General features: G+C 39.0%; 2 protein-coding genes across 7 annotated transcripts; one reads left to right on the plus strand and one right to left on the minus strand.

Annotated features, from left to right (window-relative positions):
- The first annotated feature begins 3,013 nt into the window (after positions 1 to 3,013).
- On the plus strand, positions 3,014 to 7,743 carry LOC309717001 (nuclear factor 7, ovary-like). Of its 6 annotated transcripts, none has more exons than XM_082551178.1 (3): positions 3,014 to 3,108; positions 4,781 to 4,879; positions 6,295 to 7,743. In XM_082551178.1, the coding sequence occupies exon 3, from the start codon at positions 6,318 to 6,320 to the stop codon at positions 7,581 to 7,583; it is 1,266 nt and encodes a 421-aa protein (XP_082407304.1). In that variant the 5' UTR covers positions 3,014 to 3,108; positions 4,781 to 4,879; positions 6,295 to 6,317; the 3' UTR covers positions 7,584 to 7,743. The 6 variants fall into 6 exon arrangements, with proteins under 6 accessions (XP_082407304.1, XP_082407307.1, XP_082407306.1 ...); XM_082551179.1 differs by lacking the exon at positions 3,014 to 3,108 and adding an exon at positions 3,119 to 3,335; XM_082551181.1 differs by lacking the exon at positions 4,781 to 4,879 and having other exon boundaries at positions 3,019 to 3,108; positions 6,316 to 7,743.
- Positions 7,744 to 10,015: 2,272 nt separating this feature from the next.
- On the minus strand, positions 10,016 to 13,207 carry LOC309717418 (CCN family member 3-like). The gene is made up of 5 exons (XM_082551972.1): positions 12,876 to 13,207; positions 12,440 to 12,668; positions 12,084 to 12,338; positions 11,482 to 11,705; positions 10,016 to 11,328 (listed from the first exon to the last, which is right to left on the minus strand). Exons 1-5 carry the CDS (start codon positions 12,924 to 12,926, stop codon positions 11,035 to 11,037), a joined length of 1,053 nt encoding a protein of 350 aa, XP_082408098.1. The 5' UTR covers positions 12,927 to 13,207; the 3' UTR covers positions 10,016 to 11,034.
- Between the last annotated feature and the right edge of the window lie 10,442 nt (positions 13,208 to 23,649).

Raw genomic sequence — 23,649 nt, forward strand, 5'->3', positions numbered from 1 at the left:
TGAGCAAGAGACTGCAACAGAAATACAAAGAATATTTTTAGTTTAATGAGGTGTAGGCAATACAAGCGATTTTTACTTTTATATGGAAATGAGCTGTCACGTGAAATGTACAATCTTTGTTGTGATAATGACCTTCAAAACAAACAAAGAAACAGAGAGGGAGAGAGTGCTATCTTTTTAAAGGTGATGGTACTTAAAGGTGTTAATAAATCTTTTTTATATCCCTCCTCACCCGGCGACTTGATTGCACATTTTGTTTTCAGTGCATCAGAGAGCAGCTGCACAGAGGTGTGGTTACACACAAACGCACATGTTCTGTGTTGTGGGTCTGTGAACTGGCTTTCTGGCGATAATTAAGAGGGGGAAGCAGTCAGATGAAGACTTACTGGACGCACATGTGTCCCGATCTTGTTTTGAGCTTTGTTTTTTATTATTATTACTATTATTTCACTTTTTATTGAATCATTTATTCATTCAGGGCCACCAATGGCCCCAAGGGGGAAAAAAACCACACTCATTCGTAAAGCTCACTTTGGTATATCTTTTTCCCCATCTCTCTTCAGCTTTTCTTCATCATCCATCTCTAGGCTTACTAGGCTAATCCTCCCTACTAGGCCTATTTGACCCTAAAAGCATGGATGCTGTGTTTAAAAAAACTTGTCAGCTGCAACATGTTTCAGCTGACAAGTTGAAAAATAGGAAGCTAAAGACCAGGAAAGATGCATAATGCTATAATTAAATAAAGCATTTTTCAACAAAACAAGTGAAAAGAATTTGGAGATTAAAAATTATCTAAATTCTACTGAATGGCTGTTGTGTCTGGCCTATTAATACATGTAATTCTGTAGAGGAAACCATTTCAAGGGCACAGAGACATTTCTGAAAGCCACAGCTACGCAAGGGAGATAACTGGGTTTTTTTTTTTTTTTTGGTAAAACATCCCCAGTTATCGACTGGGAATGAAGAAATTATTTATATATTCGAGAATGCATATAGAGATGCACCCTATCAAAAACTTATTTCCAAATTATATTGTTCACTGACCAATCTAAGGGGTCATGATACGAGATATGTTAAAGCAAGATGGGAAACAGAGGGTAATCTATCCCTAACAGGAGAGGAATGGGATGGGATCTGTAGGCAGCAGTGGTCGGTAACAAGCTCCGCCTCGTGGAGGGAATTCAGTTGGAAGAATGTAATTCGTTATTTTAATACCCCGGCTCAAAAATCCAATTATTCTCATAACACAACATGCTGGAGGCAGTGTGGACATGCAGCAGCAAATCATTTCCACATTTTATGGGAATGTCCTCGTGTGGTTCCATTTTTGAAGGAAATACATAAAGTCCTGGAAACAATCTTTCAAAAGAAAATACAATTTCATTTTGCAGTATTGTACCCGGGTAACTTAGAGTCTTAATCTATGCAAACCGGATAAATATTTGTTCAGTGTGCTGTTGGTAGCTTCCAAAAAGGCCATAACCCGCCGTTGGCTTAAGGAGGATACTCCTACTATAAATGAGTGGATTGATGTGATATATACTATTTTGTTATGGAAAGAATAACTTTTAGACTAAAGTTGCAGGCGGACACATTTGAGGATTACTGGTTGAAATGGTTGAAATATGTACAAAATGGGAGGCCCGATTTTGTATAATCTCATTGTATGTTCTGGTTTGTTTGGTTTTGTTTTGTTTCCCCCCACTGTGATTAATAAAACATAAATTAAAAAAAAAAGGGGGGAGATAACTGTTTGGTGATATGATGAATAAAATGTGAAAATATCTTTTAGGAAATCACAAGAGACGACCATCCAGCTTGCTATCAGTCCATAAGTTTAAAAAGCAGCCCACAGTCTAAAAAGCAGCATCTATGGGCATTAATGCACATGGCATGAATAACATGAATAACCATTAATGCCGAATGATATATACAAGTTTTGGAGGGACAAATGCTTTTTTCCAGGGGAAGACCTTGCTTAATTCAGTAAGACAATGCCAAACCGCATTCTGCATGTATAATCAGATCCCTGCAGTCTGGGTGCCAAGCAGGAAAAACTAATATATTTGGTGCATTATGAAATGAAACATACAACAAATGAGGCACTTAACTGTTGAGAAAAACCTTTCACTGTCAATTTTCAAAAAGCTTATAGAGCTGATGCGACTCAGTGAGAGACATGGCCTTACCTCAGCTTTACAGAAACATGTATAGTCATCATATTGCTTCACCAATACATTTTTTATCTATTAGTTTTAGCTGGAATGAGAATCGAGTACACTGAGAAAACCTTTTTAAGTTTGCTGCTTTAAGACTGACATGTCAGTTTTCCTATATAAAGCTTATACAGGGAAAAACATGGTGGGAATGACCATTGCCTTTGTCCATGCTTGGTGGCACATACATCTTTATGCTTGTCCAAAACGAAATGAGGACACGCTCCTCATAGACAAAGAAAAAAAGATCAGGATTTTGTAAAATACACTTCTCAAATCAATTAAATGAACGCTTGAGATCTGAATGGGAAAGAAAATCATGCTGGATAAATGTACTGATATGGACTGAGTAATGTGTTAGGGATGAAATGATGCCACATTGTTTGACGGAAATGAAAATTATCAACCAAATCAAAGGGGGAAAATGATGCAGCAGGCTAGTCCATTACCAGTAGTCCAGTAACTCAAAATGTTAGTTTGTATGGCCCCCACATGCATGTGTGCATACCTGATGGTGCTCCTAATGATACACAGTTGGTGTCTTGGGGGATCTTCTCGCAGATCTTGGGCAGGGGCGGATCTAGAATGGTGGCAAAATGATTTCTTGCCATCCCTATTTCCACCCAAGTGTTACATATGACAGAGTTGTTTATCAAAATAAGATAGCATTAACACTTTGAGCCTAGCTATTATTAACACTGAATATAAATTATAAAACTGAATATATTACATAGTGTTAACCCCTCTCCACAATTAACAAATGGTTCAGCCCGTAGTGCCGACCGGATTTATTTCTTGTTTTCTGACTGTGATTGTGCCAGATCACATTTTGAATCAACACCGTGGGCATTTCAGATTTCACACAGGTGGTTGTTTGTCACATGGAATGAAGGTGAGTTTTATAAACCCTCTGAGGTCCACGGACACACCTGACTGATTTTAGCTGATATAGCAACAAGCTGCAGCCACGCTGAGTCTCCATTTGAGCTTGTGTTGAAAGTTCGGACTTCAAAGTATACACCAATTGTTTAAGAAGAGAGCAAGGAGAGAGCGAGAGAGCGATGTCAACAGCGAGTTTTGAGATGTGGGAGATTTGTGACGTTAAGCGTGGAGTGTATGGTTAGTGTGTTTTGTATTCGTTGTTTTGTTTTGTGTGTCAGTGAGGGCACTAATGAATGTTACAAATGCAGATTGTCATGTAAACACTGTCTCCAGGTGGAGTGATACACCTGTTGTCAGGCCCGCAGGGTTTATCCCTGTGGTGTCTCCACTGTCTTGAGGCGGACGCACTATTTATTTATTTTATTTTATTTTTACTGTCACAAATAATTTGTGGGTCATCTTATTGTGACACCTGATTGTTCTCTCATTTTAGTTATAGCAGTATTTCTTTTTTTTTTAATATGGTTGTATAAAAAAACAAACAACAAACCGCCAGATGCATTAGCTGCATTTTTAGATAAATAGTTGCATATAACTTTATTGTTTACAAAATTTGTGCATAAGTTTTCAAAACTTACAATTTATATTTGCATTTCAAGTTATTAAAATAATTTATTAAACATGTCTGTGGTTTTTACAGTAAAAAATATAACTACTACTAGGATTTTATGTTTTTTGTGTGATTCCATATCAGTTATGTTAATATAGTATGTCAATGAAAAAATAACTAAATTCAGATTTCTAACACTTTGTGTAAATTTAAACATGTAACAATTTGATTATTTCTAACAAAAAATAGTGTAAAACTTAAGTTAGACTTGTTTGTAAATAAACCACCCCATGTTGTGTAGCTTTCTGGATTATATACTTATTGGGCTACATACTTATTTATTATACAGGCTATACAGTACATAAAATCAAAATTCACATGTTTTATGTAACTGAAATGTTTAATTATGTGGGGTACAGAAAATAATTACGTTATAGACCATATTTATATGAAATGTGTATAATTACTGCATTTGAATCGTTTTAACCATATGTAACACCTGCATATGTGTGTTTTTGTTTTTGTTTGGTTTGTTTTTGGTTTTTTTAAAGGCTTTGATTTTGCCACCCCATTTGTTTTCCATGTCACCCTAAAAAAAATTCCTCTAGATCCGCCCCTGATCTGGGGGCCATTCAGTAGTATCAGTTCAGTGGTGTTTATGTGTTGATACACAATAACTTGATGTAAAGCCTTATTAGTCCGACAGAAACAAAAAATAAGCAGCAATTTAGCAGCATTAAAAAAAAAAAAAGGTTTAAGCAAAATAAATGATTTGTTATTTAGGGTTTTAATTTTACCTGCACATGGTTTGGCAAACAAAACAAGCACTCCTGATAGTTTAGGACACTCTTGGTAAATATATCTTGTTCTCAGCAGTTATATTAGAAACCACAGGTACATAGTTTCAATAAAAGTTTCATTGCCACTCCATGCCCTCATGGCTTACATGACTGAGCCCGTCTATCCTTTCACCTGTTCTTTCGTGTTTCCTGCCTTCTCATCCTCTCATATTTCTACTAACTTACAAAAAATTTTCCCGTCAAAAATATTTTTTCTTTTACTTTGATTACAGGAAAAGCACAGCTGAAACAAATTAGATATGTGTTCCAGTAAGCCATATAAGTGAGTCAGCGTGCACACCACAAGGATGCTGGATCTACTCCACCCAAATGGAAAGTAGTTCTTGTCTACATGTAGCAGATGCTGGATGGACATTAGAAAGACCAGACATATTTACTGGTTAGCTTGCAATTGAGATTTGTGCATATGAATAAAGGGGTGGCATGATGCTGAATGGTGAAAAGGGGGCTGGGAGATTAAGTTAATGGCAGCTGGACAACTGACTGGCACAAAGCTATACAAATATATGAGAAGCCAGCTGTCAGTGTGACATGCTGGTGCCAAATGGAATCTGATACTGAAATGAAAAAAATAAAACAAAACGGATTATAGTCATGCTGGTAGCACTTAAAGTGTGTAAAGTGCTTACCTTTGGTTTTATAGAAGAAAATAAAACATTATCATATAACTTGTTGACCAAGTACAACTTTGCACTATCTGTTTCTGGGTGGTTTTAAAACTCAGGCAACCACAATTAGAAACAAGAACTTCAGTCAAATGTGCAGGCAAAGGAAGGAATATTGCACAATAGTTCATTCCTGTGAGCGAAACACACAAACATAGCTGTGGAAGTTAACCCTTTAAGAACAGAGGCTGTACAAGTAACCACTTGCTTGCTACAAGAAGAGAGTTTTTCAAGATTAAGACACTCAAAGTCGCTTCTCGTGGCTTTTGTAAATAAGTTAATTTAGTGATTGCAGTAAGAGATAATTAAAGACAGTAGTGCTTATATAACTCATGCTCTCAGTCATTTAATGTCATTATTTGCTTTTCAGGGCTGTTAAGAGGTGAGGGTCATAAATAAACAAGTCAAAGGGAGTGTTACTCAGCAGAGCATGGAGCTACTTTCGCATCATTTACAAGGAAATGAAAGCAAACAGAGCAGTTTGTGTACAAAGACAGGAAACAGGTCTGCATACAAGGCGGGGCTCAGCTCCCCTGGTTTATGTAGAAAACTAGGATGAGTATTTTAATACTTTGAATTCTGCTTATAGTTTGTTGTTTTTATAGTACATTTTTACATGCATACTTTTCATGCCATGTGGATGCCAACAATACTTCACCAGTTAAACCTGGACTTGTTCCCTGTGAGTGTGAGTCAGGGGAGGAGGAGCACATTTCAATCGTTTATAAGGAAATGAAAGTGAGCATTGCAGCGCAGTCGAAAGTCAAACTTTTAAAGGCAGCATAGTTTGTTTTAAAGAGGCAGCAGAACAAATAAGAATTTGTGTCCAGGAAGGTAAGGATCAAGTCCTTTAATAACATCCATTTAATTATGTTTATTCAAAGTAAAGTGAATGATTAAAACTTGTTGATTAGACTTTTACGTGGAAGTTTAGTTGACAGCAGCATCGGGGTCACTCTATGATCATGTTTTTAGCCTTGTTTTGTTATTTTTCTGGTGTGTAATGGCTCATATTAGTAATTCTATGAATTAATAATAGGTATTATTATTGATACTCAATAGATTTCAAACTCATGCTCCAGGAATGGCCGCAGCCAGCAGTTTTCTGACAGAAGATCAGCTCCAGTGCTCCATCTGCCTGGATGTCTTCACTGAGCCTGTTTCTATTCCATGTGGACACAACTTCTGCAAAGCCTGTCTCACCAAACACTGGAAAGACAAAGAGCAACGTCAGTGTCCACTGTGCAACGAGAAGTTCAACAAAGGGCTCAAACTTCGTGTCAACACCGGATTCAGGGAGGTTGTGGAGAATTTTAAGACGCTCCCTGTAACAGCTGAGAATAATTCTCCACTCCCACCTGGACAGGTGCCATGTGATTATTGCTCTGGCAATAAGTTCAGAGCCTCTAAAACCTGTTTAATCTGTTTGGCTTCTTTCTGCGAGACACATTTAGAGCCTCATAAGAGAGTCGCTGCCTTAAAAAGACACAGACTGACTAATCCTGTGCATGACCTGGAGGACAAAATATGCACAAAACACAACAAAATTTTAGAGCTCTTCTGTAGGACAGAGCAGACTCGTGTTTGTACCCTGTGTACGGAACACAGCGCTCACGATACTGTCCCTTTGGAGGAAGAATATGTAGATAAAAGAGCTCAGATGGGGAAGAAAAAATTAGAAGAGCCAGAAATTAAGCAAGAACAAGCACAGAATTATCAGAGGATAAAACTGAAAACACAGAGGAAGAAGAAAAGCAAAGGTAAAGCAAAAGAAAAAGTGCCTAATCAGATAGTAGGTCCTCCTCCTTTTTCTTTTCTCACTGAGGAGCCACGGCATATCGGTGGCTATTCCTACATCTCTGAAAATAAGGGCTTGTCTGAAGGGAGATTTTACTACGAGGTTCATGTTGGAGGGCAGACCGGCTGGGTTTTAGGAGTTGTCCCGGAGTCGATGCAAAGACAAAAGAAATTCAGACCAAACCCCAGGAATGGAAATTGGATTGTAAGGTCAGGAAGTAACTACTGCAGATGTCAACAATGCCTGCAAATGCCTGTTTTAAGAAGAAGGCCTGAAAGAGTCATGGTGTTTGTAGATTATGAGCAGGGATGCTTGTTCTTCTATGATCCAGACAATGCAATGATAGTGTACTCTGTTACTGGCTGCAACTTCAGTGAGAGGATTTTCCTGTTCTTTCGTCCTTTTGAGGAACTCAGCTGTGTACAGAGGCTGCAACGGAAGTTCCGAGAAATTTTTCAAGATCTAGAATCAAATCGCTTATACTGGATGTTTGTTTTGATATTCGTGTTTCTGATTTCATATTGGACGTCATTGAATGAACGAGAGGACTAATCTAATCCTACCACTGATGTGATTTCCTTTCAGTGCTGGATGCTTGGCAACAATGATGTTGACCTTTGCTTTTTAATTTACTACTTTTTAAACTTCCTACTAAAAATGTTTTTCAAGAGTATTTCTTAAAGCTATATATATATATATATATATATATATATATATATGTGTGTGTATGTGTGTATGTTTTTATTTATTTTTCATCGTTACTCTTCACAGAGAGACAGAGATGGATATCTTTTCCTGTATGAGCTGGAAGACTAACAAGCTGTGGTCAGTGTGCTTCCAGCTGCGTAGTGATGAAGGAATCTGCCACTTAACCATGTGCAACAATATGATGGAACTTTATATAGAAAATGTCAGAAAATCACAATAAATGCTTTTACAGCTGTAATATTATCATTTTTGAGTACATTATTATTGCACGACATGAAAAATGATTCACATTAGGTTTTCAAGAGCATGGTAACACCACTTGGGGGAGCAATATGCTCACGCTTTCTAATACCCCCTCATACGTTCACAAATCACTAAAGTCAGATGAAATACTGTATACAGTACAACTAAACAGTACTTAATGTAGCTAAACCACCACATTGGGTTTTATTTTCAATTTTTAAGAAAAATTAAAGCTCCTTGGAGACTTAAGGTAAAAGCAATTTGTTCGCTGCTCAGAAATTAATGTTCAAGATTTTATATTTAGCAGCTCTGCCATATAATTAACTGGAGAGAAATTTCTAAGATAACCATAATGAAAGATAACTTTTCATTTTGCATTATCAGCTCAAAATTTCTATTTGCAAGGCAGCCTCATGGTCAGTCCTGCTGACATTCCCAATAGCCCCAGTTATAGTGTTAATGTCAGTATCATGCCAGCATGCTGAACTAAGAACATTATACAAGCTGAAATAATAATAACTGATACAGTGTTGATACATAAAAGGTTTCTTTATGTCAGTGATACTGTATTGACCTAAGATTTTAAATTGTATTCTGCATGTTTTTCAAGTTGTTACTGTATTGTTCTTTACATGTTACTGGTTTTCTGGTCTATTTCGCATAAGATGGAATCCATTCACTTTTTCTATGCAAATCCCTCAAAAAATTCGTATTCATATCAATAAAAAATTTTTTTAGAGTAAATACAACTGACTACAACATAAGCTTAAAATCCTATAGCCACATGTTAAAACCACACATCTCCACACACCTCTGGACAGCAAAAATAATGCAATCAGAAGCACCGACCACAGTCAGCCCCCGCTGATTTGAGCTATGAACTAAAGTTTCCACTGAGGAGGTATTTTAGGAAACTGTGGGAGTCCCACAGGGAATATTAGGCTTTTCCATTATGACCGCCCAGGTTGGGTTCATGGAGAGAGGTCAAAGAGCCACCTCCCACTGTCAGCAGAGTTCACAGGGTTTGGTAATTCCCAGGTCCCAACACAGACATCTTAACGTTTCAAAAGGGAATCCTTTGGAAGAGGTATTTCCCAAAACACGTGCCTGAAAAATAAAATGTCAATTTATTTCTGGGAAAAAGCCTATTTTTGTCATTTGAATTTGTGGGTTCTCAAACTATATTACCAAATTCTAAATTCTTCTTCTTAATGTAGAGCAGCCATTGTCAGTCAAGTAATAGTTTGCAAATCCAGAGTCTGACATAGTCACGTAACAATTTCCCGTAGACATCAAGTACAGCAGATGTGGATCTACCACGCATTCAGCAGCATCAGAGAGCAGCCAGTGAACACAGCCCACAGATCACTGGCTGCTCTCTGCCCAGCCTGGAGGTCACTGCAAACTCTCGGTACCTCAGCAGAGCTGGCAATATCATCAAGGACCACTCTCACCCCAGCAATCAACTGTTTGAACTATTACCGTCAGGCTGACGGTACAAGTCACATAAAACCAGGACAAACAGATTCAGGGATAGCTTCTTTCCCAGAGCTATCACCGTAGTAAATAAGCACAAAAACAATTTAACCTGCTTAGCTATACCGTACCGTCACTGCCATTATATTATGCTGCTATTCATACTGTCATTATATTAATGCTGCTATCCTGTATATATCGTTTGAGTACTTGCGATTATTTTATTGTACTTTTTATATTTTACATTTATATTTATTATTTATCTTGCACCAAGGGAGTGGCTCTCCAATTTCGTTGTACTCTGTACAATGACAATAAAGGCTATTCTATTCTATCAGTGGCACGCTGTGTCCTGCAAGCTTTATTCGCAAGCTGCAAGTTTTATATTAAAAACTTGCATGTGTTTCACATTTTGCTCAAACCAATTGAAAATGATATTTTATCCTACCTTCATCCCAAGAGTAAGAATGATTCCAAATGCAGATTTTATCATTGCATGGCAATAAAAAGAACAAAGCTTTCATACAAAAAAATACACCTTTATTTCAAATGCTGGGATTTGCAATTTTTGTTCAGAAACGTACAAAAAGAAGCTGAAAAGGATCAAGCAGAAAAAATATATACAATTTGTGTTTAATATTACCAGTTAACTGTGTATTCAATACACACTCGGTCAAACAGGCTACACAGCAAGTATTTACAAAACTTTTGTCATGATCAAAATAGCTGTTACGTGCACTACTTTAAATAAAACTACAGAAACAAGTCCACTAGAAATAAAAAGCGTACATTTAAAACAGAGGCAAGATTTCAAGACAATGTTAGAAATGGCACTTAGACACCACAGTGAACTCTCTTTCACCGGTTGAGCTTTTGTTTGCAACCATGTCCAAAGTAAACAGTTCAGCTATTTCAAAAACGTGTCTCACGGTGGGAGAAAAGGTTACTGATCGCCTCTGGTTGTAACCTTTGCTCTCACTCTCCTCTTTTCTGTCTGTTTATCAATATGAATTTTAATCCAAGTGTCAAGCTGTACAGTAACATTTATTCTGATACAGGGTATTCTTGCGTTTATTAGCAATAAACACTATGTTGGAGAAAGGCTTCGTACAGTCATGACACAACCCTGTGCTTGTATATCATCATACTACTCTACCTCTTTAATAGAGGGTGTTTAAAAGACTCTTTACAGCCTACACTCATCTGTCCAAATCTATTATGGAAGGATTGCAGTATGCTGTATCTGATCTCCAAAAGTGAAGAGGCATCAGATGGAATCCATTCCAGTCATAAGGTTTAAGTGCTTTCATCGTACTTAATAAAAGTAAAGATTTTTTATCTTCCACAGGATGTGAAACAATTCCTCACCAGGGGAATCAAAAAATGAATACATGAATACATGTACCACAATGGACAGATGTCAGATGTGTACATGTCCCAAATTATGGCTCTATTGAATATAGTGTGTATAGTTCTTCATTTATACTAAAGATATAGATGGTTTTAAAACAGAGTCATTAGCCACACTCTGGTGATAATTGTGATCTCACTAATAAACTTTTGGGTACTCCCTGATCTATATTCGCATGCCAGTGTAACCCAGCTCTGAGGGCGGCCACGCAGCATTGTCTCGAGGGCAGTGGCGGTGGCAGGCGCACGTCGTGATCACCATGACGGGCCTCCGTGTAGTTTTCCCATTAGCACACTGGAACTCCACCAGCGCGGTTTTGGTTCTGTGAGGGGTGCAGCAGCGTCCGTCTGTGCAGGAGCCACAGAACCGAGGTTTGTAGGCTTGGACGCTGGTGCAGTTCTTATAGGAGAGGTGAATGGCTTTGCTGCTCCTCACCATCTTCTGGCACCTACTGCCTCTCTGCAGGGAGCGGTAGAAACGACAACTCAGTTAATGTGCGCTACATCGCTCTGGAAAATAACTCCATTCTTGTGCTTTGTCGTTGTGAAATTAGCTCATGCAGTCAAGTTACGCAAGCTAAAGAAAAGGAAGAAACCTCTACTCAGATTGTACCTGTTGTGCAAGCTGTGTCAGCTGGACCTGCTGCTCATCGCAGGGTCTAATCATACACAGCCGACTCTGCTTCACCATCTCACACCGGCTGTTCTTATTTGTGACCCTGGTGGACACCCCCATGCCGCACGTTTGAGAGCACGCTCCCCACTCTGTAGTCTGCTCAATGCAGTTCAGGCTCCGGTCCCAAGCGTCAAAACTCACAGTTTCTTCCTGACGGTAGGCTGAATGAAACACAGAAAGGCAGTTTAGACAGAAATCTAAAAGTAAAAGCTTCAAAGCATATTCTGGAAAAGCCAGTGATCACCATGTGCCTTGGCATGTTTAAGAGACCATGCTCAGGTTGCACATTCCAGACTCATGTTGCAACACTGTCTCTTTGTTCTGTGCTTCCTCGTCCTCAAATCTTACTCTAATTTCTTCTTTTACTCCTTCTCCTGGTTCTTACTACCTTAACTCTAAAAATGTCAAAGAAATATGCAAAACCTTTTAGCACTGTGTCTCACAGAGGAGTGACTCCAATTTCAAAAAACAATGTGCAGCTTATGTACACCTCAGTATAAACAGCCCATCTCATTTCATCCTACTTGCAATCTTCTCACCTGCCATGGCAAAGCCGCCCAGTGCACTGGCCCCAGCCTGGGGCTCACACACCCACTTCTCGCAGCACTCTCCAGGCACCTGGATCCTGCGTGGCATGGGGCAGTCTGGTCCAGGCAGCATAACATCCACGTTGCAGCGTGACACACATGCTACCTGCCCGTCGCGGCATATGCACTGGTACTTACAGCTGGGGAAAAAGGTCTGACCGTTCTGGTAGACAGAGCCGTCTATAACACACACAGCTACCTTGGGAGCTGGAGGAAGAAGGCAAAACAACAAGAGAGGACAAAACTATGAAGGGTTAAGCTATGATTTTGAAAAATCTATGTAGTAGCCCTAAGATCATCCCATTCACCTGCACAAATACCAGTCCTCTTGTGGATGTCAGCTGAGTAGTCACATTGGAGCCCTTTACGTGTGTCACAGGGGTTCATGTCAGAGCACGCCTGCCCTTTTTGACGGGCGCACACCAGGCAGCAGATGCAATCATCCAGAACCAGAGGCACCCCAGGGGGACACATGGGAGGCTCTTTAGGGCACTGGCATCGACGTGGACACACCTGGCACCAGACTAGTGTAAAAACCTATGGAAAAAACAAAAAATGTATTTCACAAGTTAGTAAATCTCCATTTTTAAACTGATTGCGAGTAAAACAAAAATATAAAAATATACATCAAATATATATAAAACTATTTAAAATGATTTAACTACCTGGTATTAAATAATAAAACACTTCCATGTTAAAACCTAAAGTCCTACAGGGATATTTCATTACCACTGTGATTCCTACCTGTGCTGTGACGAAGAAAACAAATACCACTCTATCCACCACACTGACCATCTTCCTGCATGGAATCAAAACTATTTGCAGCCTAAAAAACGTGCAGTTGTCTTCAGGGTCCGATTTGAGTCCTTTGGTTCAGGGTTTATTCTTCCCTCCTCTCTGGCTGTGTGATGTAGCAGAAGGTGTCTTTGTCGTTCTGGTCAGAGTTCAGAAGAGGAGGACCTTAAATACAGCCCAGCTGTCCTGCTGGCACCATGACGACAAACAGGAAGGAATGCTGGAAAGATCTCCCAGACTGCTGGACGAAGGCGAGGGCTGCATTTTATGGAGCGACCGGATCAAAGACGTGCCACGAACCCAACAGAGGGTCCAGCTGACACAAGATTGGATTCTCCGAGGAAACGTTTTTATTTTATTCAGCTGAATTAATCATAAATTATATTTGTGCATTCAGTTGATTGCACAAGAAACAGCTGTTTTTGTTATATACACTTTTATCATAACTATTTATATTATAGGTTCCTTTTGTTGCAGTCCAAGATGTTAATATCATATACAGCAGGCTGGCTCTTACTTTTAACCCTTTGACCTCTTTCCTTGAACCGTGCCTTGGAGGTCACAGTGAAAAACCATGCTATTCCCTGTAGACTCATTTCTATTTCTTTAAATAGCTGCACAGTGGAAACATTTGGTTCATCAGCAGCTTGGAAAAGCAGGGAGATGACAAAAACACATCTATCCTGAGGTGTATTATGGTGTCTTCTCACCAGACATACAGTGGCTTGCAAAAGTATTCGGCCCCCTTGAACTTTTCCACATTTTGTCACATTACAGCCACAAACATGAATCAATTTTATTGGAATTTCACGTGAAAGACCAACACAAAGTGGTGCACACGTGAGAAGTGGAACGGAAATCATACATGACTCCAAACATTTTATACAAATAAATAACTGCAAAGTGGGGTGTGCATAATTATTCAGCCCCCTGAGTCTTTGTAGAACCACCTTTTGCTGCAATTACAGCTGCCAGTCTCTACCAGCTTTGCACATCTACAGACTGAAATCTTTGCCCATTCTTCTTTGCAAAACAGCTCCAGCTCAGTCAGATTAGATGGACAGTGTTTGTGAACAGCAGTTTTCTTGCCACAGATTCTGGATTGGATTTAGATCTGGACTTTGACTGGGCCGTTCTAACACATGGATATGTTTTGTTTTAAACCGTTCCATTGTTGCCCTGGCTTTATGTTTAGGGTTGTTGTCCTGCTGGAAGGTGAACCTCCGCCCCAGTCTCAAGTCTTTTGCAGACTCAAAGAGGTTTTCTTACAAGATTGCCCTGTATTTGGCTCCATCCATCTTCCCATCAACTCTGACCAGCTTCCCTGTCCCTGCTGAAGAGGAGCACCCACAGAGCATGATGCTGCCACCCCCATATCTGACAGTGGGGATGGTGTGTTCAGAGTGATGTGCAGTGTTAGTTTTCCGCCACACATAGTGTTTTGCATTTTGGCCAAAAAGTTCCATTTTGGTCTCATCTGACCAGAGCACCTTCTTCCACATGTTTGCTGTGTCCCCCACATGGCTTGTGGCAAACTGCAAACGGGACTTCTTATGGTTTTCTGTTAACGATGGCTTTCTTCTTGCCACTCTTCCATAAAGGCCAACTTTGTGCAGCGCACGACTAATAGTTGTCCTATGGACAGATTCCCCCACCTGAGCTGTAGATCTCTGCAGCTCGTCCAGAGTCACCATGGGCCTCTTGGCTGCATTTCTGATCAACGCTCTCCTTGTTCGGCCTGTGAGTTTAGGTGGACGTCCTTGTCTTGGTAGGTTTACAGTTGTGCCATACTCCTTCCATTTCTGAATGATCGCTTGAACATGTTCAAGGCTTGGGAAATCTTTTTGTACTCTAAGCCTGCTTTAAGTTCCTCAATAACTTTATCCCTGACCTGTCTGGTGTGTTCTTTGGACTTCATGGTGTTGTTGGTCCCAAGATTCTCTTAGACAACCTCTGAGGCCATCACAGAGCAGCTGTATCTGTACTGACATTAGATTACACACAGGTGCACTCTATTTAGTCATTAGCACTCATCAGGCAATGTCTATGGGCAGCTGACTGCACTCAGGGGCTGAATAATTACGCACACCCCACTTTTCAGTTAATTATTTGTAAAAAATGTTTGGGATCATGTATGATTTTCGTTCCACTTCTCACGTGTGCACCACTTTGTGTTGGTCTTTCACGTGGAATTCCAGTAAAATGGATTCATGTTTGTGGCTGTAATGTGACAAAATGTGGGAAAGTTCAAGGGGGCCGAATACTTTTGCAATAGAGATGAAGCTAACTGGAATCCAAAATGAAAATCATTTAATGGGGGCGTCTGATTCCAGTCCAATACAGTTTTCATGATCATCATAAAAAAACATGAAATAGGTTCAATCTTTGTAGTTGTTCTTGTAATCCCACATGCATGTTAGGAGACATTTAAACAGATTAAAGCAGATGACATTGAAACTGGGTTCACACAAAGGTATAAGTGGATCCAGTGCCACTCACGTACAAAGTGGGGTTTAATAAAGTGTGTGGCAGATGTTCGTGAAGGATGCTTTTCTTGGCACAACCCCAAAGGGAGTGTGTCTAAAAATCCAGAGCAGTAACAATATAGTGCAGGAGGTTGTTTCTGTTTTGGAAAGTTGGCATACAACACCTGATTTCACTCAGTAATACCAAATTTATCCATGCTGATATCTGTTTTGTTGCCACAACAATATATATTTTTTCACATTTCTAAAATAAGTGAAATAGTTCAAAACTATGATTACATCAGGAAGTGTGTCCAGGTTCCAGCTGTTTTTAAAAGCTTCTCGGTCCTTCGCAGTATACTGCCCCTTTGATAGTGAGTAACATAAAGCAAGCCAAACCCACCCCCACCCCCAACCAAAACTCAAAGTCTCTAAATAACTTGGCCCTGCCAAAAGCTTCAAATTCAGTGCTGTTCAAACAGTTTTACCAGAGGAAGCCAAAGAATGTCAAACTTCACAACTTTGTTTGCTCAGTCTGCGCAGAGATCTACTTTTTAACTTCGTCCATTATCTCCTCTTCAGCTTCTTTGGACTAATAGGAGGAGAGGCTGTGCCAGACATCTCATCATGAGCAGTAGAGCTGTAGGATGTGATACAATGTCACTAAAAAAGAAAAGTTTTTTTTAACATCCATCATCTGCTTTTGTTCTTGTTTCTTTATACTATCAACCATCCAAGATGCCTTTCTTTTGATATTCACTGGCAGAAAAATACATTATTTGAATGCTCTCCTAATATTTTTCTTTTTACCTGATTACAAACTTTACAACTTTTAGATCACTGTAGAGTTTTCACTGGCCGTGACCGTTGGGGAAAATATTTAAATTCTTGGAAATCTTTGAGCAATGTGGTTACAAATCTGTAGATTTAAAGGAATGGGTCAAAAAATGTAGATGGCACCGTAATAGAAGGAATAATGTAGAGGCTGAGATGACATTTATCCACATGTGCCAGTCTTTCTGTGTCTATATTTATTTCTCCAGAGGGGGTCTGTGGCTACAATAGTAGATGAGGTCTCATCCCCCTTTTTGTTATTGTCACTCGTCTTTTGTTTACCTGTTAAATGCATTTTATAATCCAGCGGTAGGACACGTTTTAGTGCCACTTTAAAATGAGATTTGACACACTGAGAGGTTATTACCATAATTTGGCCTGTCATCCTGTTGGTGTTGGTGTTGGACTCTGCTGTAGGGCTGTAAGCTTTTTGCCAAGTGGTCAGGCCACACAGTCACAGCCTCCTCTGAGAGCTTCACGCCCTGATTCTCTGAGCGTTTACAGTCAACAATAGTTTGCAACAAATAATAAGGAAACCTTTGTGGTGAACACACCGTGTGGTGCAGTGGGTGGAGTATTCAGCATCTTTGACCTGTTATTTATATTGTATACAAATTTGTATGATGGCAATAGCCACTGTGACAACGTACCATCTAATGGTTTGTGGATTACTGTTTTAAAATTCGAAGTTTGGCACTCTGTTTCCCTTTGAAATCGGGGGTGGGGGGCATATTTGGACAAAGTTATTGGCTTATGCTATCTGGCAGGCTAGCCTGGTTAGCAAGATGGAAGCATGGATCCCTGGACAGTTATACTGGATGCTGACTTAAAAACATTCAAAAAAACAAAGGTAACTATTTTTTACATTTTATTACAATGTAAAAAATAGTTACCTTTGTTTTTTTGAATGTTTTTAAGTCAGCATCCAGTATAACAGGTGAGGTTTGCCAATCCATATATTTTTCCATCCATCCAGTCAGTCAGCCAGCCTGTGTGGAAGCTGTGTGCATAGATTTGGCTTTGCAACCAACCTTCATTAGGACATTTGAACTGTAGTTTTGACTCTTTCACAGCTGTCTTTTGTTTTCCAGTCCTTCTGCTCAGTTTAATTATATGCTCCTGACATGTTATGACACCTTATGAGCCAATATTAAAATGTTCTATTAGGTTTAGCTTTTGGTGAGTGTCACACTTTCTTACTTTGTAGTTTGGAATCCCAAATCAAATGTACATTAAACCTTTTTTCAGCTTTATATTGCATTTAATTACACCGTTATTACAGGGTATTCATATTTCTTTATATGCTTGTCATAACATCCTTTTTCAAAAGTGACTTCATTGTTTGCAGAAAGTTTTCTCCACCTGAAAACCACCTGGGATAAGTCATATGGATCCAAACATTCACAATGCAAATTTGGCTGGTTTCTCTGTTGAAGACAAATATAATTATTTGCACAGACTTCTGTTTGTAATAACTGTAACACACTTAGAACAGAGCTTTTTCCAGTTTTGTGAAAATGATAAAAGTGAACACAAAGTCCAGTCTGGGTTATTGGTCTCTCCTGATATGTTTTTTATGAAGCCCATAAAATATTTAATGTTCTTAGTGTGCATTCTGATGGTGGTATGAAGTAAATGAAAGAGTGTAAACTCAGTAACTGCAGTGTTTGATCAATTCTTTTCCAAAGGAATTACAAAATAAGACCTTGAATAATTCAACATGGTTAAAACTGCCATGCCTTAAGTCCAAATATGGTTCTTTTCAGTAAACAGGCTTTAAATCCTCAAACATATAACTCTCCAGCACATTGTTATTTTCTTACAAACTGAAAGGAATACTAATCATAGTAGTATATGCTAGATACAAAACGCTGAAAAAAGTGGCAGCCTAATAAGCTGTTCAACCAATGAGTCAAAGCATAGTAGACATGGCTTCAGGCTCTCTCACCCCGACTAGGGCTTCATCTTTTGCTCTGGCCGGGTTCAGGAAGAGTTGAAACATCCTGATCAAAGCGACTCGTCGCCGTCGCCTAAATTTTAATCATCTGCTCAGGGCAACATATTGAAAGTCTTTTATCATGTCCATATGAATCATACACAAAGTTTAATGCTCATCGCAATTTAAATTCGCTTGCCTAGTGGCAGTCAGTCAGTGGGTTTAGCAGCTTGGGAGGCCACCACAAATCTCTCAGTCAGGGTTTATTTGCAGTATGCCACTGCATATGAGCTGAATCACTGGGACAGAGGCATGTGTCTCTAATGGTGGGTGGTAGTGGATGGACACAATGTGGAGCTTCAACTAATAAAACATGTTGTATGGAAAAACCACAGGCTGCACTTCAACAGGATGTCAAATGGCTTTATACTCTGCTGAAGGAAACAGAGGGACCCGATGGCTTCCTGTGTGCAAGGAGAGGGAAGCTTTAGACTCAACTTTTCAGCTGTTTCGGGTGCAGTAATTGAATCTGGTCATAAAGTACGAGGGACTTTCTTTTGCTCAGTAGCAGATCATAGTTTTCAAGCAGTCAGCCCTTGGAGTCACTTATTGTCTTAAAAGTACTTAAACTGGGAGGTGCCTGCCTGCACACATCAGCGTCATGTATCTAACTTGAAGATGTGCAGTGTTCTCTGAGGGAAAAACCAAAATGTTCATTCTGACAGTCATTTTGAAGCAGCAGAGACCGATAGCAGCAGTGCAACAAAAGCGTGTTTAATGCTATTCACAGTCAGTCTTTGCATTTCCAACAGGACACCCTGTTGAGCTTTCTGTTTGTCACAGTTTGCAGCCGAGGGCAGAGTTCATCTGTTCCATGGTGATGTTTGTTTTAACGTCTTTGTGGCTGAAGAACTGAACACATGGCTGCCACTTGGGGGAGAGCTTATAAAAAATCAGACCACAATAAAAAATTGAATTCACAGCCAAGTTTAACGGCGCACAAAAAACGAACTAACTGAGGGAGGTCTGACTGGAAAAGCTGACAGAAGGGCTTGGACTTAGACTTTGAAGCCTAAAGTATATTTGGTTTATATTAAGATCAACGATCACTGAATTTTTGGGGATTATTTTACAAATTTCCTAGATTTATGAGGGCATTTACAGGAGAAGTATCCCTAAAAACATAATGTTTAAGTACGAGTGCCTGTAATTGCATGTTTTAAATAAGTTCTGTATCTTATAATAAAATATTCGCAGCTGAAAATTTCAAAATGTCAGCATATAAACACGTTTTGGGTGGTTTGAGTCATTGGCTTTATCACTGCTGCCACACACACTTAGTATTATTCTTCCAATACCCTTTAAAAGCATAAAGTGTATACGCAGTCTCAGTGCTGTGTAATGCACTGGAACTTTATGATTGTTACAGAAATAGTCATGTTTACTGCCTGATTACTAAGGACTTTATTTCTTAGTCCTCACTTCATTTCATTCCTTAATTTGTGTTGCAGAATAAACAGTTTGAAATGACTGGCAAGATTTGTTTTATTAAAACATTTTGACTTATGAACATTAACATGGTTAAACGTGAATGTCTGTTTTGTGCTGAGATGTCCTAATAAATAAGTGATCAGCTACAATAAATGAATTCAGTAATAAACAATAGGGAGTGTGAATTCAGATTACAGATTACATATTTTACTTGCTGTCAAATTCTGTGGTTTTATTTTAATTTGTTGTTTGTGGTTGTATTTTGCTGGTTTCTGTATTTTAATTTATTAGAATCTGTTTTAATCTACTGTTTTATTGATGTCATTATTATTATTATTATTATTAATTCAAACCAGTAGCAAAATAATAAATTTAAAAACGATACATTTAAACAGCTCTGAAATAACAAGTAAACATAAGAGTTGGGTTGTTAGAAGAAATGTTGTGATGGCCCACTTTATTAACGAGCAAGTTGTGTCGATTTCTTTGCGTTTTTGCATCTGAACCTCAAAGAAGTTTGTGACATAATGATAACATTTAATCTGTTTGATTCACTGTTCTGAGTTTGGCTAAACTGCAGCAAAAATTTACGAGATAAATTCAAAGGCCCTTGTTTCACAACATATCTTGTCTTTGAATGACCTTCTATTGCAAAGGTCATGGAGCTGCTCAGTTAAATCCTTGGCAACCAGTGACCTGGCAGATTGTGAAGTATGTTGAGAGTTCAGCTTATAGGTCCTCTGGCTATTTAGCACTGGCAACGTGGGAATGTTATGCTTCACCTAGGAGAGGGATTGAAACGCAACTGCTCAGAGGCAGGCTTTTAAGGGTTACAATTTACAGCACCTTTCTTATTTGGTGTTTACTTACTTAGAATATTCTGGAGAAGTGACATGGAAGAAGGACTGGGGTCAGCCGTCTGCCCAGCACCACTGCCTTCATAAATTTAACTACCTATTGTTCCCAGTTTAGCATCGTCAGACACGCAGCTTCATGCAGCAGGGCATTCCTGCAGATATTTACCCAAGAGCTAGGCTTAGCCATCAAATTGCATGTGGTCTCTGTTTTTAGGGAGTAAAAATGTATCTAAAGAAATAAATTTTTTTTTGAGATGTGCAACATGTTCTTGGCTCTTTATTAGCTGGCCTTACCTCCAGTCAGGACACGTGGTCAGCTAAAAGTTTTTTTGTTTTGTCTCTTTAAACTGCCATGAGCTCATCTGCATCTGTGAGTACATTGGGCTTTTGAGAACAATAAAAAAAACAGTCATACTGTTAAAAAAGTGGAGTGTTCATGCGTAGCTCTATAGTGGCCTCTTCTGGATATAAAGAGAACATTCGTGCACAAAAGTGATCAACCAGGAAATCAAACATATATGTAACATATACATAACATATATGAGTGTGACACTTTAACACTCTAATGACCTCAGTTTTAATTTGATAGTCCCACTTTGGGTTTCTTTTGTTTTTATATGTCAATGTTTATAGGAGAACAGGAAGCTTTAGGAGTGCGACAAGTGAGAATAAACCTTAAACTGTTTTGCAGACTCAATTTATTATCACTGAAAATCACAAAAATTGTTGGTGGGTTTTTTGTTTGTTTTGTTTTTTTCACTCCCTTGCCTGTCTGCTAGAGGGCAGCATTATCCAATATTAAAATGATGTTCTGTGCAGAAGGGAGTGTCTCCTTCTCTTTCCAGCTCTCCCTCTCACATGCAGGCACACACACATACACACACACAATCCAATATGCGTGCACTTATTGGTTCAGCAGCTGTGTCTTAATTACTCAAAGGGCTTCCAGCTAGCACACCAATATTGTAACAACAGGTGTAACTTCACATGTCGAGCAAAAATCTCCCAGCGGTTGAAATGTTCCTTTAGTATGCTACATTCAAGACTATTTTGTATTCATCATCAACATGAGATATAACTTCACATACAACTTATTTGCTTTTTTCAGGAAAATTGTCCCACTGATGGAAAACAATGCTCCTATTAGCCATCTTAGTTCTTGGAACTGAACACAAAGACAGAATAATGACTTCAAAGTGAAAACACATTAGACGCCACGTGCCATGTGCCACTCAAAGGAAAAACGCAGTCGTGATTAAATTAGGAATGATTCTTGGCTGTAAAATCTACCTCGTTAAAGCAGTAACCCAGCAGGTGCCCTTCTCGCGTTTAATAAGACAATAGTGCAAATACATTCAAAACAAATCATAAAACAAGTTAGATTTTTTTTGGTGGCCTTCAGAAGCAAGCCAAATCTAAACAGTCTCTAAGGCTGTTATAACACCTTCCCTGTTTGGTTTGGTTAAAACAAACTGCCTGTTTGCACTTTAAGTGCAATATGGGCTGGTGTGAATTTTGACAGGTGCAGCCTGGTGCAGACCAGAGGAAGGTTCCTGGTGCAGGATGTTGATTGTGAAAGTGTGACATGAACGCAAGCAGACAAGCCAGAGTATTTTTGGATGATAAATTTGCATTGAATTGGCAAAAAACCAAAATCTGCTTTTATAAATGAAATGTATCAGCACTGTTAAGGTCAAAAACAGAGCAACACCTTCACTTAAGTGACTTGTAATGCATTTTCAGCCTGCAATAATGTACCGACACTATAGATTAAAATCTATTATTAATAATTTGATTTTCCTATTGAGGATGAACTAGAACATTTAAAGAATTGAATGTCATGCAGACTTGTTTTTGAGTTTTAATGTATTCAACTTAATCCAAGCACACAGAAACATCCTGTGCACCTCTACATTGTCTCAGGAGCTTGAAAATAAAGCGCCTGAAGTTTCGTGAAGATGTTTCCCCTCCACAAGTCCCAGGTATTTAAAACCCTGAGGGGATTGTCCCTTAAAAGGGTTGTTGACCAACTGTTAATCATGTGTTTCACCACATGAGCCAAGGTGTGGAAAAAGGTCTGCCTTGTTACCACCAGAGGTTTTGGGGTGAAACCACTGTAAGATCTTGCTTCGCCCTATTGGGGATGACCCATCGGGGTCACCTGACACATGTGAGTGGATGTTGATCGCAAAACTGCATTGTAGATGGCAGACAGTTGGTATCACAACGCTCCCTTTATTCAGTGACAGTTGTTCACCGCGGACATAGACGGCCTCCTTTAGGCGCAGTGTGCAAAAGGATAAAAGTCACTCGCTTTTCTTCCAAGATTCTTAGAGTGCCACGGCCTGGATGACTGAGAAACTACACAGATAAACCTCTACACCACCATATTTGACAAGTGATGTGGTATGCTTTCCTGTTTGCTCAGATTAGTTTAACAGATGTTTGCAGAAACAGTTGCATAGATGTGAACATGATCTGCATATCTTAGACTTAACTATAGCTACCCTTTAACCATATATTGTGTCTGGCTTCAATAGACATACTCCAAGAGCTTTAAAGTATCAGGCACAGCTCTTGCAGTGGAACACTACAAAATAAATGCATCCATGGGTCATTACTTAAGAATTAAGCTCTACCTAATAGGTTTATAACCTGTTTAGGGGCTTGGAGCAATGGTGGTTCAGGGATATTTTGCTCCGAGGCCACATATCAAGAGGTATCACGTCTCCACTAAATAAATACAACCAATATTATAAAGTGGAAATTATTTACACAAAAATATGGATCTTTCTCCGTGCAGTCATTTTTATTCATAAATGAAGGAGGTAGCCATCTATATCTAAGCTTATTCCTGGGGAAAGAAAATATTACATTTTCCCGGTAAAGCGGATCTAAAAATCCAAGAGCCTTCTGTTTTGACTCAAGATATATTTGTGATATCGTCAGCCTTTGGCAGGCTGATAGTGGTTCAGATATAGTCCAGGTCAATCTGAAAGCACTGTCATCTAAAATTAAGTTTTATTCAGCTGATAATACAAGAATGATTAAACTAAAAAATGGCCTGAATAATTCTGAATACACCGTGCTCCAGCCTTGATGATAGAAATTGTATTTTATTGAAATTCCCTCCTACTCGC

This window comes from Aulonocara stuartgranti (genome assembly GCF_965226115.1).
Source record: "Aulonocara stuartgranti genome assembly, chromosome: 11".
NCBI classification, from domain to species: domain Eukaryota; kingdom Metazoa; phylum Chordata; class Actinopteri; order Cichliformes; family Cichlidae; genus Aulonocara; species Aulonocara stuartgranti.